This window comes from Dipodomys ordii, unplaced genomic scaffold (genome assembly GCF_000151885.1).
Source record: "Dipodomys ordii isolate 6190 unplaced genomic scaffold, Dord_2.0 Scaffold31, whole genome shotgun sequence".
In the NCBI taxonomy this organism is placed as follows: domain Eukaryota; kingdom Metazoa; phylum Chordata; class Mammalia; order Rodentia; family Heteromyidae; genus Dipodomys; species Dipodomys ordii.
The window spans coordinates 11180639-11195494 of record NW_012267247.1 but is presented as its reverse complement, the minus strand read 5'-3'; the positions used below and the strand labels follow the sequence as shown (position 1 = coordinate 11195494).

At 40.7% G+C, this 14856-nt stretch overlaps 1 protein-coding gene across 4 annotated transcripts in view; it reads right to left on the bottom strand.

Annotated features, from left to right (window-relative positions):
- Window positions 1-14856, bottom strand: part of Specc1 (sperm antigen with calponin homology and coiled-coil domains 1) — a 229565-nt gene that overhangs the window by 83301 nt on the left and 131408 nt on the right. For all 4 annotated transcript variants that reach the window (XM_013016566.1, XM_013016569.1, XM_013016570.1 and 1 more), the window contains 2 exons: window positions 12559-14141; window positions 2581-2788 (listed from right to left, as the gene is read on the bottom strand). In XM_013016566.1, the coding sequence (XP_012872020.1) occupies window positions 2581-2788; window positions 12559-14141 (1791 nt within the window). The remainder of the gene's footprint in view (window positions 1-2580; window positions 2789-12558; window positions 14142-14856) is intronic.

Genomic DNA, 14856 nt, shown 5'->3' with positions numbered 1-14856 from the left:
GTGTGTGTGTGTGTGTGTGTGTGTGTGTGTGTGTGTGTGTGTGTGTGTGTGTGTGTGTGTGTGCCAGTCCTAGGACTTGACTAAGGGCCTGGGTGAGCTTTTTGGCTCAAGGCTAGCACTCTACCACTTGAGCTACAGCTCTACTTCAGCCTTTTGGGTAGTTAATTGAAGATAAAAGAGTCTCATGAATTTTTCTACCTGGACTGGCTTTGAACTGCAATCCTCAGCCTCCAAGTAGCTAGGAGTACAGGTGTGAGCGATCAGCACCTGGCTTGACAGGTATGTTTTTTAAACATTTTTTTCCTGTAGCATCCTGGTCTGAAGAACTTGTCTGTGCCTTAAGTGTTTCCTCTTCCATGCCTTATGGGCTTGCAATGCTAATGGAGAAAACAGTTTCCCTGCCCTAAGCAAAGTGAGTGTGAATTTCTTTGATTGGGGCATTGCTACACTGCTGTCCCTACACTTGTTTTTGTTTTGGTCTTCATCTCATGAATCCACAAACACTCTTTTCCAAGCTCACCATATATGAAAGACATTAGCATTTTCCAGAGAAGCTTTGTTCTCAGATTGGCAAATTTTCTCTTCCTCTGTCTAGATGCTCTGAATTGTTGAAGTCATGCCCAACAGCACAAGCGCTCAGGCCTAAACTAAGCTTACTGAACACATGCATTTCTCCAATGGCATATCACAGGCTTTCTTGGACTTGGGGACAATAGACAGCACTCAATACTGTGCTTGAGGCCATTTCAAAAATAAGCAAAAACAACTGCCAGAGTCATGGCACCAAATGGGCCACAAAAGGGCACATGAACACTGTATCAGAACTGAGACAAGACCACAGAGCTCTCTTGGCCTAGTTCTGTGTGGGAACATTAAGTGATGGATGACTAACTTTTCAACCTTTCTGTACATGTCTGAAAATAACCAGGAAGACACTGTCAGTACTGATTTCTGGGTAACAAATTTTAGTGAGTAGATAAATTCATGAATACAGAATTTTTAGTAATGAAGGTCAACTGTACATGTCAGAGAACTTCTCAGGTAATTAAACTATTTTTAGTACTAGTTATCACTATTTAAATCTTCATGTATTAATCATAAGTTGCAAAAGCATTAGATATGATAATTTGATAAGGATAAGTGCAGGCAATGTTTAATAATAATAACAAAATTCTTTCCCCATTCAAAGCAAATGAGCTCCTAAGCATATATTGATGCCTATTCAGGAATAAAATGCCCAACACATTCAGGTTATTTGATATCTTACCACTACTAGGACACATGCTGGATTGTTTGCTCCCTTAGATTATGGATCCATACTGTTTGTTTCACTCTGAACATCTATCACTCAACCCTCAATCCATCAGATTCAAGACAACACACTGTCAATACTCCACAACTGCAGGAAACAATAATCCCTCAAACCCTTAGGAAAACTCAAGTCACAGCTGAACACAAAGTGGAGTTGGTCAACTGGGATAGAGGCAGTTGAGTGGCTCTGTCACACAAGGTAAACTCAACACAACTAAATACAGATTTGTCTCTTTTTCAGTCACCAATGCCTTGACCTTTTTAAGAGATGACTGATGCTTTTGTTTTCTTTTTCAGAACCTTATACTTGCTAGGCAGGTATTCCATTATTTGGACCATGTCCTTAGCTTTTTTTGCTTTAGCTATTTGTCAGATAGGGTCTTACTTTTTGTCTGGCCTGAACTGGACCTCGAGCCTCCTATTTATGCTTCTCACATAGGTAAGATAACAGATTCTTATTGATATAGGATCTCACCATTTTTTGTCTGGGCTGGCCTCACACCACAGACCTTCCAATTTCAGCCTCCTGAATAACTAGTTATTACGGTCATGAGCCACCAATCCTAGCTAGGGATTACTGAATTTTCTTCTTTCAATTTTTATTTATTTTTGTCAGTCATGGGGCTTGAGCTCTGGGCCTGGGCGCTGTCTCTCTTCAGCTCAAGGCTAGCACTCTACGCCACAACGCTACTTTCAGTTTTCTGGTGGTTTATTGGAGATAAGAGTTTCACAGACTTTCCTGCCCGGGCTGGCTTAGAACCTCGATCCACAGATCTCAGCCTCCTGAGTAGCTAGGATTATAGGTGTGAGCCACCGGCACCCAGCTTATTACTGAATTTTCTTTAAAGTGCTGGTACTAAGGTTTGAACACTGGGCCTCACATTCTTGCTTTTTTTTTTTTGATTCCCTCACTCTCTCCCAGTCCCTCCTTTTTTACTTCCCCCCACCCCCAGGGCTAGCACTCTACCACTTAAGCCACACTCCCACTTCTGGCTTTTTGATGGTTAATTGGAGATAGAATTCTCACACTTTCCTGCCTAGGCTTTGAACCTCAATTTTCAGATCTAAGTCTCCTGAGTAGAAGGATTATGAATATGAACTACTAGCACTTGACAAGTTTAATTCTTCTTGGGAACACTCAAAGGAGTGACATCATATATCCTTACAAACTCATATCCTTACAAACTCTTCCATGTTACTTATTTCTACATTTCTTTATCATTGAAGTAACACCAGTTGCATACTTCACGTGCATGTAACTTCACTTACTTTCTAGCTCACTAATGAGTTGATTATTGTGTAGCTTCACGGCCCGGTGCTGTTCCACCTGATCTTCCAATTCAAATATGGTTTCTTTCATGTCTTTGATCTCTGCATCACTCTCTGATGCTTTCTCTTGCAGTTTCAGGCTGGTTCTGCTCAACTGTTCCGCTTGATGATCACAGATCTCCTTCAGGTAAGAATAATCCTTTTCCATCTAGGAAAAAAGAAACATTGTCAGGTCAGTTTTTGTTTTTTGTCGGTTGTGGGGCTTGAACTCTGGGCCTGAACGCTGTCCCTCAGCTCTTCAGCTCAAGGTTAGCACTCTACCACTTGAGCTACAGTGCCACTTCTGGTTTTCTGGTGGTTTATTGGAGATAAGAATTTCATGGACTTTCCTGCCCAGGCTGGCTTTGAACCCTGATCCTCAGATCTCAGCCTCCTGAGTACCTAGGATTACAGGTGTGAGCCACTGGCACCCGGCTTGTCAGGTCAGTTTAACAACAACAAAATTTCTTCACAGATCAGCAACAAGGCTCACTCACAAAGTAGGAATGTTCAGAGGAACACAATTGTCCAAATGAATGGATTCTGTGCCCCTTATATTTAAATACCCTTCTTCCCAAACCCTGGAGCAGAAGAGTTTCTTAGGAGGCTCTAGAATCACACTGACAGGAGAGTGACCTCCTGTGGTAGCTCTAGCTCAATTCATTGCGGAGCAGCGCCCTCTGCTGGTAATGTATAGTCTATGAAGCCAAGCTGACCTGCATATCCCATCTCCTCAAAGATGACCTTTGCGGTTAGTGTTTCTTTGGATGAATAAAATACAAGTGTGTCAGAAAGCATAGTATGCGGAAATATGCACGCACCCTACACAGAGAAGTAGCATAGCACAGTTATTTCCATGTTGCACTTCAATTATACACTTGTAAATGACACACACACACTCCAAGTAACAAGAAAACCATGTACCTACCTATACTTAACCATAGTTAAATTTTGTTGTATTTGCTAACTCTTTTTTTTTTTTTTGGCCAGTTGTGGGGCTTGAACTCAGGGCCTGGGCGCTGTCCCTGATCCTCTTTGTGCTCAAGGCTAGCGCTCTACCACTTGAGCCACAGCAGTACTTCTGGTTTCTGAGTTGTTAATTGGAGATAAGAGTCACTAGGACTTTTCTGCCCTGGCTGGCTTCAAACTGCAATCCTCAGATCTCAGACTCCTGAATATCTAGGATTACAAGTGTGAGCCACTGGCACCCAGCCTGCTAAATCTTTTGTTTTTTTTTTCAGTCGTGGGGCTTGAACTCTGGGCTTGGGCGCTGTCCCTTAGCTCTTCAGCTCAAGGCGAGCACTCTACCACCTGAGCCAGAGCACCACTTCCAGTTTTCTAGTGGTTTTTTTGGAGATATGAGTCTCACGGACTTTCATGCCCGGGCTGGCTTTGAACCGCGATCTACAGATCTCAGCCTCCTCAGTAGCTAGGATTACAGGTATGAGCCACTGGCGCCCGGCTCAGCCTGCTAAATCTTAATTCAACAAGATTTGTTACACTTCAATCTTCCACCCCTCTTCTGAGAGTGACAAACATATTAAAATTGATGTGTGGTCATGATAACACAGTACTGTTTGGAATATTTAAAATTTTACACAAATGACATATTATATTATGGCTTCCCAGAATACTGTAATAAACTGTAAAGCATAATACACAATATGCTTTTGTCCTGTACTGTACAATGCTTATTATGCTCACATAACTTGTTAACTGTGGTGGGATGCATCCAGTAGATAATACTGCATGAGGTTGTTCCTGTAATTGCTGTATATTAGTATTTAAGTATGAATATATTATGAAAAATCATACAGTGAGTATTATTGTTCTTGTCCTTTAACACTCAGCATTTAAAGTATCTTAGAAAATCAAAGCTTAATATGCAATAGATTTCTTGCTAGATTTTTTTTAATGGTGGTGCTATACTATACAGTTGGGTTTTTTTTTTTTTTGGTTCCGTTGTGGGGCCTAAACTCTGGGCCTGAGTGCTGTCCCTCAGCTCTTCAGCTCAAGGCTAGCACTCTACCACTTGAGCCACAGCGCCACTTCTGGCTTTTTTCTTTTTGCTTATGTGGTGCTGAGGAATCGAACCCAGGGCCTCAGGCATGCAAGGCAAGCGCTCTACCACTGAGCCAACTTCCCAGCCCGGGTTTTTTGTTTTGATCAATTGCATTTCACGTGCAAAACCTTCTGGCTATAAACTCTATGGGAAAAGGGACCTTGTCTGCGTCATTCATTACTGTATTCTCTGCACCTGCAGTGTCAGACACAGAGGAGGCACTAAATAAAGATGGATGAATGAACTATCACTAAAGTCTTTTTCACTCAGGAAGTTGGGATGGATGGTAGGGAAAGGGAACGGTAGAGGGAGAGGAAGGAAGAGGGATGGATGGGAGGGACAGAGGGAAATAAGGAGGGAAGAAGGGAACAAATATGATACAGCGGCAGCACTGCCTGTGTTAAGGGTTAGCACTGCTGTGTGAAACTAGTATTTCAACTACAGAAGTGTGTGTGTGTCTCTGGATTGCATCCTAAAATAATCACTGTAGGCTGTGATCAGAAAAGTTTGAAAGGTGCCGAATGATGAAAATGGCTCAGGTTGCAAATTCTAGAGCCAAAAAGCCAGGGTTTAAATCTCAATTCCACCAAATCAAGCCTTCTATTCTTTTAATATCCCTATCTCAGTTTCTTCATCTAAACAATAAGGGCAACTCAATAAAATAATGTTACTTACAGAGTTTATCACAGTTCCTAGAACAGAGTAAGCCCTTAATAGAAGCCATTCTTTCTCCCAAAATGGCTTATGTCTTATGTGTATATAAGACAGAATAATATAAGTCTATTTGATCAAGAAAATCATAATTTCTGGAAAAGGCCATAAGTCCTACATCCCAATAATAGCTACTTTCCATGAAATAGATGATGATTTTAAGGAGCAAGAGTTGCTGCACTTTAGTTACTAGAAGGCCGGTGTCTCAAAGCAGCAACAGAAGGCTTTGAGTCCTACATGTGGAGGCAGCCGGTGTAGCTTTCTGCAGAGCTGGCTGGCTAACTCCGTGTCCTGGAATCTTCAGCCAGAAGCATATCACTTGGAGTCCAGTACTGTGTTTTTATGACTGTTTGGGATTGCTGTGGGTTCAAAATAAATTTACAGAATAGAATGAGGGACTAATGGTTGGGGGGGGGCAGATTAAATCACTTGAAAAGAAATAGCTAATCAAGATACATTGTATTCATAAACTGCTTTGTTAGTATCCATAAGCTGCTTTATTAAATGGCCAAAAATTCAATATATATCCTACAAAATGAGGAAAAGTGAGGGAAGGGGTGGGTTAGGAGGGATGGGTGAAAATATTGAAAGAGGTAACATTGATCAAGACACACTGTGTTCATAAACTGCTTTGCTGAATGGCAACTCCTTTGTACAAGTACTTAAAGATAATAAAACTATTTTTTAAAGAAACAGCTGGGACCAAACCCCTATACTTCCATTATCATTAATAGAGTTCTAGGCTGCCTTTTTGTGTCATGAACATCTCTACTGGCAGCCAAGGCAAACTTTTGAATTCAGCTTTTCTGTACATTAAACACTGACATCCAGCAACATAGTTTTCAATGTCTCTCATGAAAAGAGAAATCACTGTAGGCATCACACATCTTTAAAAATCAAATGGAGCCATTGAAACTGCATTACAGACAGATCCAAACCAATATTCCAGGATACCTGAGCATCCCAGAGCGGGCAATGAGAGCCCACCTGACTGAGGCAATTACCAAAAGCAGCTGGCCACAGAAGCTGTTCTGTGATCTGCCAATCAAACCCAGCTAGAATCTAAGCAAGTGTCACCACTTTCATCCAGCTTATCAAACACTGACTGAACTTGGGGAAAAATACTATCACTGGCTAGGTGCTACAAGAAACACTTGGAAATAAATGTGTGCAGGAGATTTGATGAGAAATGTTCTCGGAATCCTCATAGTGGGAGAGTCAAGAAAGTAGAATCTGAGAGAGACAAAACTGTGAGGTTCTTACATGAAGAACAGAGCTAATGCCTCAGGAATTCCCACCTGAGCATGCTCTCTGGTACCCTGTTCATAAAGGGAAGACCTGGGCCTTCATTTTCCTGATGGAGTAGATATGGGATGTCATGACTTCTTGGCAAGAATGAATCCTAGACAGACACTTTAGTTGGGTGCATTCAGCAGCTATTACAGAACAGTGTGCTTCAGAGCACTGTGATGCCACATGTGTGTGCGTGTGCGCACGCACGCACACACACACACACACACACACACACACACACACACACACACCCTACCTTCTTGGCCATGATGGTTTTACCATTGGATTATTTGACTACAGTGAATATCTCTGTAAGGTGCATCTATCCAGCTCTCTTTAGCTAAGTATAACAAACATTTGTTCGTATTTTCATCCAAATAGTCACACACCAATACCACAGAGACCTCAGCAAACATAGTTAGGTCATTATAATAAATTCCAGTATCATTAAAGATATATACAAAACAGCAAGGGAAGTGGGTAGGTGATGTTGCCAATAGGGAGAAATCTGGTTTGTAAAATAAACTCTCTAATTGTTTCTTATATAGGATACTTATTCTTTACTTGTATTTTGCTTTGTGGTGTTGGGTATGCTCTCAAGGCTTCACATAGGCTAGGAAAGTGCTTTATATCACTAATTTTGTCACTTTGCCTGGATTTTTAGTGAACTTGGTGATTATATTGTCCATTCAACAAAATCATGTTGAGGACCAATACAACTAATCTACAATGGCAGAGAATGATAAAAGACCGCATTGAGGTATTTAAAGCAGCCCTAGTTATTATGATACAGTCCACCAGATCGCTGAAAAAGTGGCTGCTTGACAGGTCTTCTGGTTTCCATAGAGAAGAAGCTAAGACTGCAATTGCTTGCTGCCTGTGAGGGGACTTTAGAAGAGAAGAGGAGCACAGCTGGACATGGTGGCCAACAGTAATGGTCCCTGATCTCGCCCTAGTTTCTGCTCAACCTGGGGGGCAGTTCCAGGGCAGTCATTACTGTAAAGGAGGCTGGTGTGGGGATTGAGGGAGTCTCTAGGAGGAAAGGATTTGAAAATTGTCAATCAAGCAATTGTGCTTACTCTCACCAACCTGAAACAGCTTTAATCATTTAAAAGGATGATTAAAAACATTAAGAAGTGCTTATAACCACAATCCAATTAAAAAAAATCAACATTCTCCAGAAGAAGAATGTTATTCCATCTAGTACTTAGCCCCTAGCTAATGCTCTTACAGAATAAAACAATTAAGTAATCTCTTGGAGAAGGTTGAATCTTCCTTAATCTATCTAAACAGTACCTATGACACATAATGACTAAAATGTTAGCTATGCTTTTAATATACTGAGAAAAATTATTATAGCCTCTCTCTTAATTCTGTTGCAGAATTCTGATTTATACTCATTCATTTATTCATCTGATAAATATTTACTAAATCCACCAGGTGTGTGTAAGAAACTATAATGCTGAAACTTTACATAAGAGGAAATAAACTTGGAATTATAGTGACTTTGCATTTTGTAATAAAAATGTGTGTCATGAAACCAGGTACCAGTGGCTCCCATCTGTAATCTTAGCTAATCAGGAAGCTGAGATTTGAGAATTGTGGTTCAAAGCCAGCCAAGGCAAGTCATGACTCTTCAATGAATCACCAAAAAAAAAAAAAGCCAAAAGGGGAGATGTGGCTCAAGTGGTAGAGTGCTAGCTTTGAGCAAAAAAGCTCAGCAACAGCAACCAGGTCCTGAATGCACAAGGCATTCTGGCAGTGTAATTTAATCTTAGTGAGCATCAGCTTCTGATACACAGCCAGGTTAGGGCTATGGCAGATCCCCCAAGTCCATGAGTACAACATCCCAGGCTGGCTAGAGAAGGATTGGTAGGCCTTTTCCCAAACTGCCACCTCCAAGATTCCTGTTGACTTCTACCTCCTCTTGCCTTGTACAAGGGAAGCCGGTAAACAAGGTTTGCTTAGGAAAGTTTCCATATGCCTTCCTCCCAGGGCAGTTTCAACAGAGAGAGGACACTTTGTAGCCAGAAATGGGTACATTTTGGGAGTTGAAAATAACTGAAATTTCCAAATCTTTGCTTAAATAACCTTATCCAACTGGCATGTAGCCCAGTCTCCTCCAGGCAGGAAAAATGTTTCCAAAGGCACAAAGTTTTCCCTATCGGATTCACTACCACCTGCCAAGGAAACCAAGGGGGCTTTCACAATGATCCTCTCTGATGTAGGGTGATGTAATTTATTGAGAGAACTTGGGTCTGTGAGACAGTGACCCCACAGGACTCAAGGCATCTCTGAAAAAGTGTCCCTGGAGCTGAGACTAAAAGTTACAGGAAGGACCAGCAGAGGGACCCCTGAAGACTTACCCTGAGACAGGAAAACTGGGGATAATAACAGTCACTCTGACTGATGCCTGCAATGACTATGTATGACAGTCCTGGGTTAAAAAAATGTCAAATGAAATGACTGAAGAATTAAGATTCACACCAGGAATGCCAGGATGAGTTAACACTGGCTTGCCTTAGAAAATCTGTTGTAATTCACCTCAATAACAAATTGAAAGAGAAAAACTATATCGCGATATAACAAAATAACATCATGTCAGTAAATGTGGAAAAAATTCACATTTGATTTTCACCAAAGACCAAGAAGTGAAGAAGAAAAGAATTCAATTCTCTTATTTAAAAACAAGACACTCAACAGCAAAATATGTGGATAAGATAATAAACAGCATGTACCAAATGCCTACCACAAACATACTTAATGATGAATTTGGTACAAGGCTGAAACCATCCACCATCACAATTTCATCCAACACTGTGCCATGCAGAGGGTCCCAAGGAGATGAGATTAGTCATCTGGCATTCCATAAGGATTTGTAATATACATTTTACCCTATATGATAGGTCTATGCTAAGGTGTTCCTAATGTCCTTTAGGCTATAGATGCCTCTAGTACTATCTTCTGAATTCATGGCTGCTGGTGGCTTAGCTGATATTCTGCCGTGGGCATACACTAAACTATCTGTCTCAGCAATATATTGTTTGTCCACAAGCAAACTCATGCTGAAATCTCACTCTCAATGGAGTGGTCTTGGGAGGCAGGGCCTTTTAGAGATGGCAAGGCTAGAGGGCTCTGTCCTCATGTGTGGATTAAGAATATCTCACAGGTGCTCTGGCTGAATCCCTCAAGGTATTGTTTTAAAGCATACTTGGCATCTTTCCTCACTCTTACACACAGACTTTGTCACAGGCTACAGCTTCTCCCTCCACTGTGCACCCTCACCACATGTGGATGCCTAGTTTTATACTTCCTGACTTCTGGAACTGAGAGCCAAACTAAACCTTTTTCTTTATAAATTACCCAACAGAAAGTAGACCAAGACCATCTGTTTAAGAGGTCTGGGTTTTTTTTCTATGTTAATATATAAAAGAGCAGGATGATTAGTGTAAGTTACAAATTGACTGCAATTACAAGACTACACTTCTGTTCACACAAAGCAGAGCAAGCTCAGATCAGGGTTATGATATATATAAAAGAAGCCCTAGATGGCACTATGCCTCACATCTCACCTAAGCACTGGCTAAATTGTTACATCCCACTTAGTATTTGATAATTCAGGAAATAAGACTTGGAATATATGAATAACAGCTTGATTTTGTACCAATTCTAATAGCTTGACTTTAAGTATATAGGTAGTTTGAACTCTTAAAACAATGCAAATATTTTCATTTTCCTCTAAGCAGATTAAATTTAGACAACAAAACTCTAGATTCAGGCAAAGCTATAAAAAGGGCAAGTTCATACCAGATGCTGGTGGCTCATACTTGTAATTCTAACTACTCAGGAGGATCCTGGTTCAATGCCAGCCCAGGAAGCAAAGTCCATGAGACTCTTATCTCCAATAAACTACTCAGAAAACACCAAAATGGCGCTGTGGCTTAAGTGGTAGAGCACTAGCTCTACTACTTGAGTAGAAAGAAGCTCAGGGACAGAGCCAAGGCCCAGAGTTAAAGCCCCAGGACTGGCAAAAAAAAATTCTTTCAAGAATAACTAATAAAGGAAAAATAATTTATAAATTAATCTAGTCAATTGTATTCATGAAATAAAAATAAATATACTCTTTTTATGAACAAAAAGATTACCATAATTCTATCAATACAGATTTATACACACACCACAAGTAAGACACTGAGAAACAGTCTGAAAAGATATACAACAAAATGTTGGCAATTCTTTCTTTTCTATACTTTCCTGTATTCTCTAATTCTTTTGTAACAAATATATAATTTTATGATCAGTGAAAAACAACAACTTGACAGTATTAGGGTCTGAACCAGGGCTTCGAGCTTGCTAGGCAGGTGCTCTACCATTTAAGCCATCTTCAGCCTCAAATTATTTTAATGGGCCAAATATTGACACCTGTATTTAATATAACGCCAATCACAGTACCAAAGAGCTAGATGAGGAACTGAGAGGAGACTTTTGTGAAGGTCCACCTAGGAAACTGAACACTTTGTAACATGGCAATGAGTATTATTTAAGAAAAAAAAAGCAGTCTTTTTTTGCAAAGTTACTTAATGAAAAGTTTAATTTATCAATCTACAATTTGAACAAGTTCCCAGTTAATAATCTCTAATAAAATTGCTTCAATTATCTTCAATAAAATATCTTTGAATTTAGAACATAGACAATAAAAGTTCCTACCATAACCTAAGACCATCAGCCAAATGCAGGGCACAACTGACTACTCCTAAAACAGAAGGAGCAATAGAGAAAAGTTTTGTCCTTGGAAGCTCATGATATAAAACTATGTTTTGAAATACTGATGACCCCAAAATAAGGGGGAAAGAGGTTTTTAACCTATCACTCCAAACCACAAACTCAGAAGTTGGAGAACACAGAATAGGAATCCATCTTCTGAATCTTTCTCAGCACTACTCTGTGAGGTGGGCAAAATATCATATAATCACTTCCAATCTTGCATCAAATAATAAAATTCCAGACCAATCAAAGGGTTATTAAAAATGAAAGAAGTGATTATTTATTTGGGCTCCAAGCTAAAAAGAAAAAAATTAAAGGAAATGATTAACAGATTTGATGACATAATTTAATAGCAAGAGTTGGCAAGGGCTCAGGGAAACAAGTATTCTCATGAACTGCTGGTTGAGAACAACTTGGCATAATCTTTCTTGGAGGGTAATCTGGCTGGATGTGTTGAAGTCTTTAAAAATGTTTATACTCCTTGACTCACTAAGTCAACGTCTAGGAATTTTTCCTAAAGAAATAATCAGAGAGATATCAAAAATGTATTTACAGTATTGAAAGACCAGAAAGAACATAAACATCTAGTAATGCACATATGTTCAACAACAGGGAACTGGTGAATATAAAATAATTATCTGGCTTTAAAACAATGTTTAAAAGAGTATTTGATGATAAGATAGGCTCAAAAATACTAATGCAGCAAAAAAATTAATAATATGTACAGACATGATGGTTCTAAATTTATTTTATCTTATTGTTTTTGTGGTGTTGGAAATCAAACCCAGGGCCTTATGCATGCTAGGTAAGTGTGCTAGCCTTAGCCATACTTTCTAGAATAGGATATTCTTTATTACTACATCACTGATACTATTTATTACATTCCCACTCAATCTTGAATGCCTCTAGTCAGAAATTTGGGATATTTCACTTGTGAATTCCCAATGCTTCTCTGAAATCCAATAGGTCTTTTTTGAGCTAGAATGCAAGATTTATGGGTAAAAGTGACTCAACAAATGATTATTTTTGTTTTATAACAAAGATAATGCTATCAAAGAGAAATGCTAACAAGGACTCACAGATGCCTGTAAAGACATCTCTCTTCTTACCTTGGCTAGCAGGCTTGAGACGTGTTTAATTTCACCATTTGCCTTTAGCAATTCTTGTCTGAGCTCAGTACAAGACAGTTCTAGTTGATCCTTCTCAGCTCTTGCTGCTTTCAACATCTCCTGAACTTCACAGTTCTCTGTAGTCTGGCCTTCGATACTACTGGTTTCTGTAGCCTTTCGCTTATCACTCTCTAAGTGAGCCTTCAAGGACCCATTCTCCATCTTCAAGCCTTCCAAGGTAACTCTACATTCTTCCAAAGTTTTGGCCATCACACTATTATTACACCTTTCTCGTTCCAGAAACCCATTTAGTTTGTCATTTTCTTCCTTCAGGTGCTTAATCCTATCTAAAGCTCCTTGGTTTTCTTCTTCAACCTTCCGTAAGCTACAGGTAAGCTGCTGCTGAATGTTGAGCAGCTTCTCTCTTTCAAAGCGACTATTCTCAAGAATATCTGTGCACTTCTGCTCTAGTTCAAGGATTTTTCCTCCCTGGGTGCTGGGCTCTTCAATCTTTACTCGCTCTTGTAAAAGATTGATGAGTTTCTCATTTTCTTGACTTAGCTGTTCTGCCCTCTCTCGATGCTGGTGGAAGGATGTCTCTAAAATTGTCTTCTCATCCACCAGCTTCTCATTCTCAGCTGTCAGTTCCTGGACCATTTGCTGCTGGTCTGATAATTCTTGCAGAGTAGCCTGCAGCTCTTCTGTGGTGCTGTGCTGATTCTCTTCCATCTTTTGTATTTTCTCTGTAAGAGAAGCCAGGGACAGCTCGCTTGTGTTGTTTGGGGAGCTCCCCACAGGGGAACACTTTGAGTTCTTAAAAGGGTTGCTAGTGGAAGACAGGGGCCGAGATGGGGTATCTGCAGTGATGTGCTCAAAATCAGAGGCATCTGGTGACAATGAAGCTTTGGTAACATCACTGCTTGAAGAACCCGATGTCTTTAATGCATTCCCATGTGTGTTTCTTTTGTACTCATCAGTCTCACTTAACAGCTCATTTCCAGTTGGGCTTCCAAAGCTTGACTCTTGAGTTGTGGATGTTGGGCAGCTGCTGTCACCAAGGTGACTTGCTGTTCCTTCTGAATTCGGTGACTGCTCAAGGTAAGTCAATTTCTCCTTCAAGGCCCGGTTTTCTTCCTCTAGGTCAGCAAGCTCTTTTTGAAAGGTCTTATTCTTCTCCTCAAGGGCTCTTACCAAAGGTTCTATGTCACCTGGTGGAGCAGTTGTTCCATCTGCACTTGGGTCTGAAGCATCAGTCCCCTCAGTGCTCAAAGCCCTTCTCTCTTTGCATTTCTTTAGTTCACTTCGAAGTCTGTTGATTTCACTGTCTTTGGCTTTGGCTTCTGCCAGAAGTTCCCGAACCTGGGACTCGAGCACAGCCTTCTCTCCACCTTCATGGTCTTGCTTGGGTTTTGCAGAAGTGTTCCTCAAGTGCTTGGTAGGAGTGGGCGTGCAGGAGGAAGTTGGACTGGACCCTGATTTCTTAGGATTGGAGGAACCACGTGGCACAGATCTCTCTCTTGAGATAGCTACTGAGAGGTCCCGTGGAGCTGGAATGCCTGTCCGTTTGGTTGTTGGAACAGCCCCTAAAGACAGAAAAAGAAAAAAAATGAAGAAAAAAAAAGAGCAAGCACTTATATAATGAAAACCAAATGACTTCAAAATCCATGGCATGAGGATAGGGGCTGTCACCCTTCATCCATTTCCTCCTCCTCTGGATAGCCACCCAGTACCCACGGGTTTTTGTGCCTCCTCCCACAGCCATGCAGGTGAGGAAAAGCTGACTCCTAGTCTGAGCTTCCAAGAACAAATCTCAGCTACAACTGCTGGTTCAAGGCAGAGGCACACACCTCAATTAAGATCAATGGACATTAGTTGGAGGTAAGACTCAAGTGGTAGAATGCTTCACTTGGGCCCTGAGTTTAAATGTCAGTACCACAATCAATCAATAAATAAATAAAATAAAAGGGCATCCACCTCTCCCTCATAAAAGAAAAGAAAGACTCAAGACAGAAGAGTATAAAGAGGGGCTGGGAAGGTGTCTCAGTGGTAGAGCGCTTGCCTTGCATGCATGAGGCCCTGGGTTCAATTCCTCAGCACCAAATAAGGAAAAAAGCCAGAAGTGGCTCTGTGGCTCAAATGGTGGAGCACTAGCCTTGAACTGAAGAGCTGAGGGACAGCGCCCAAGCCCAGAGTTCAAGCCCCACAACCGATCCCCCCCCCAAAAAAAAAGGAGTATAAAGAAAACCAAATTCTTTTTTTTTTTTTGGTTGGTCGTGGGGCTTGAACTCTGGGCTTGGG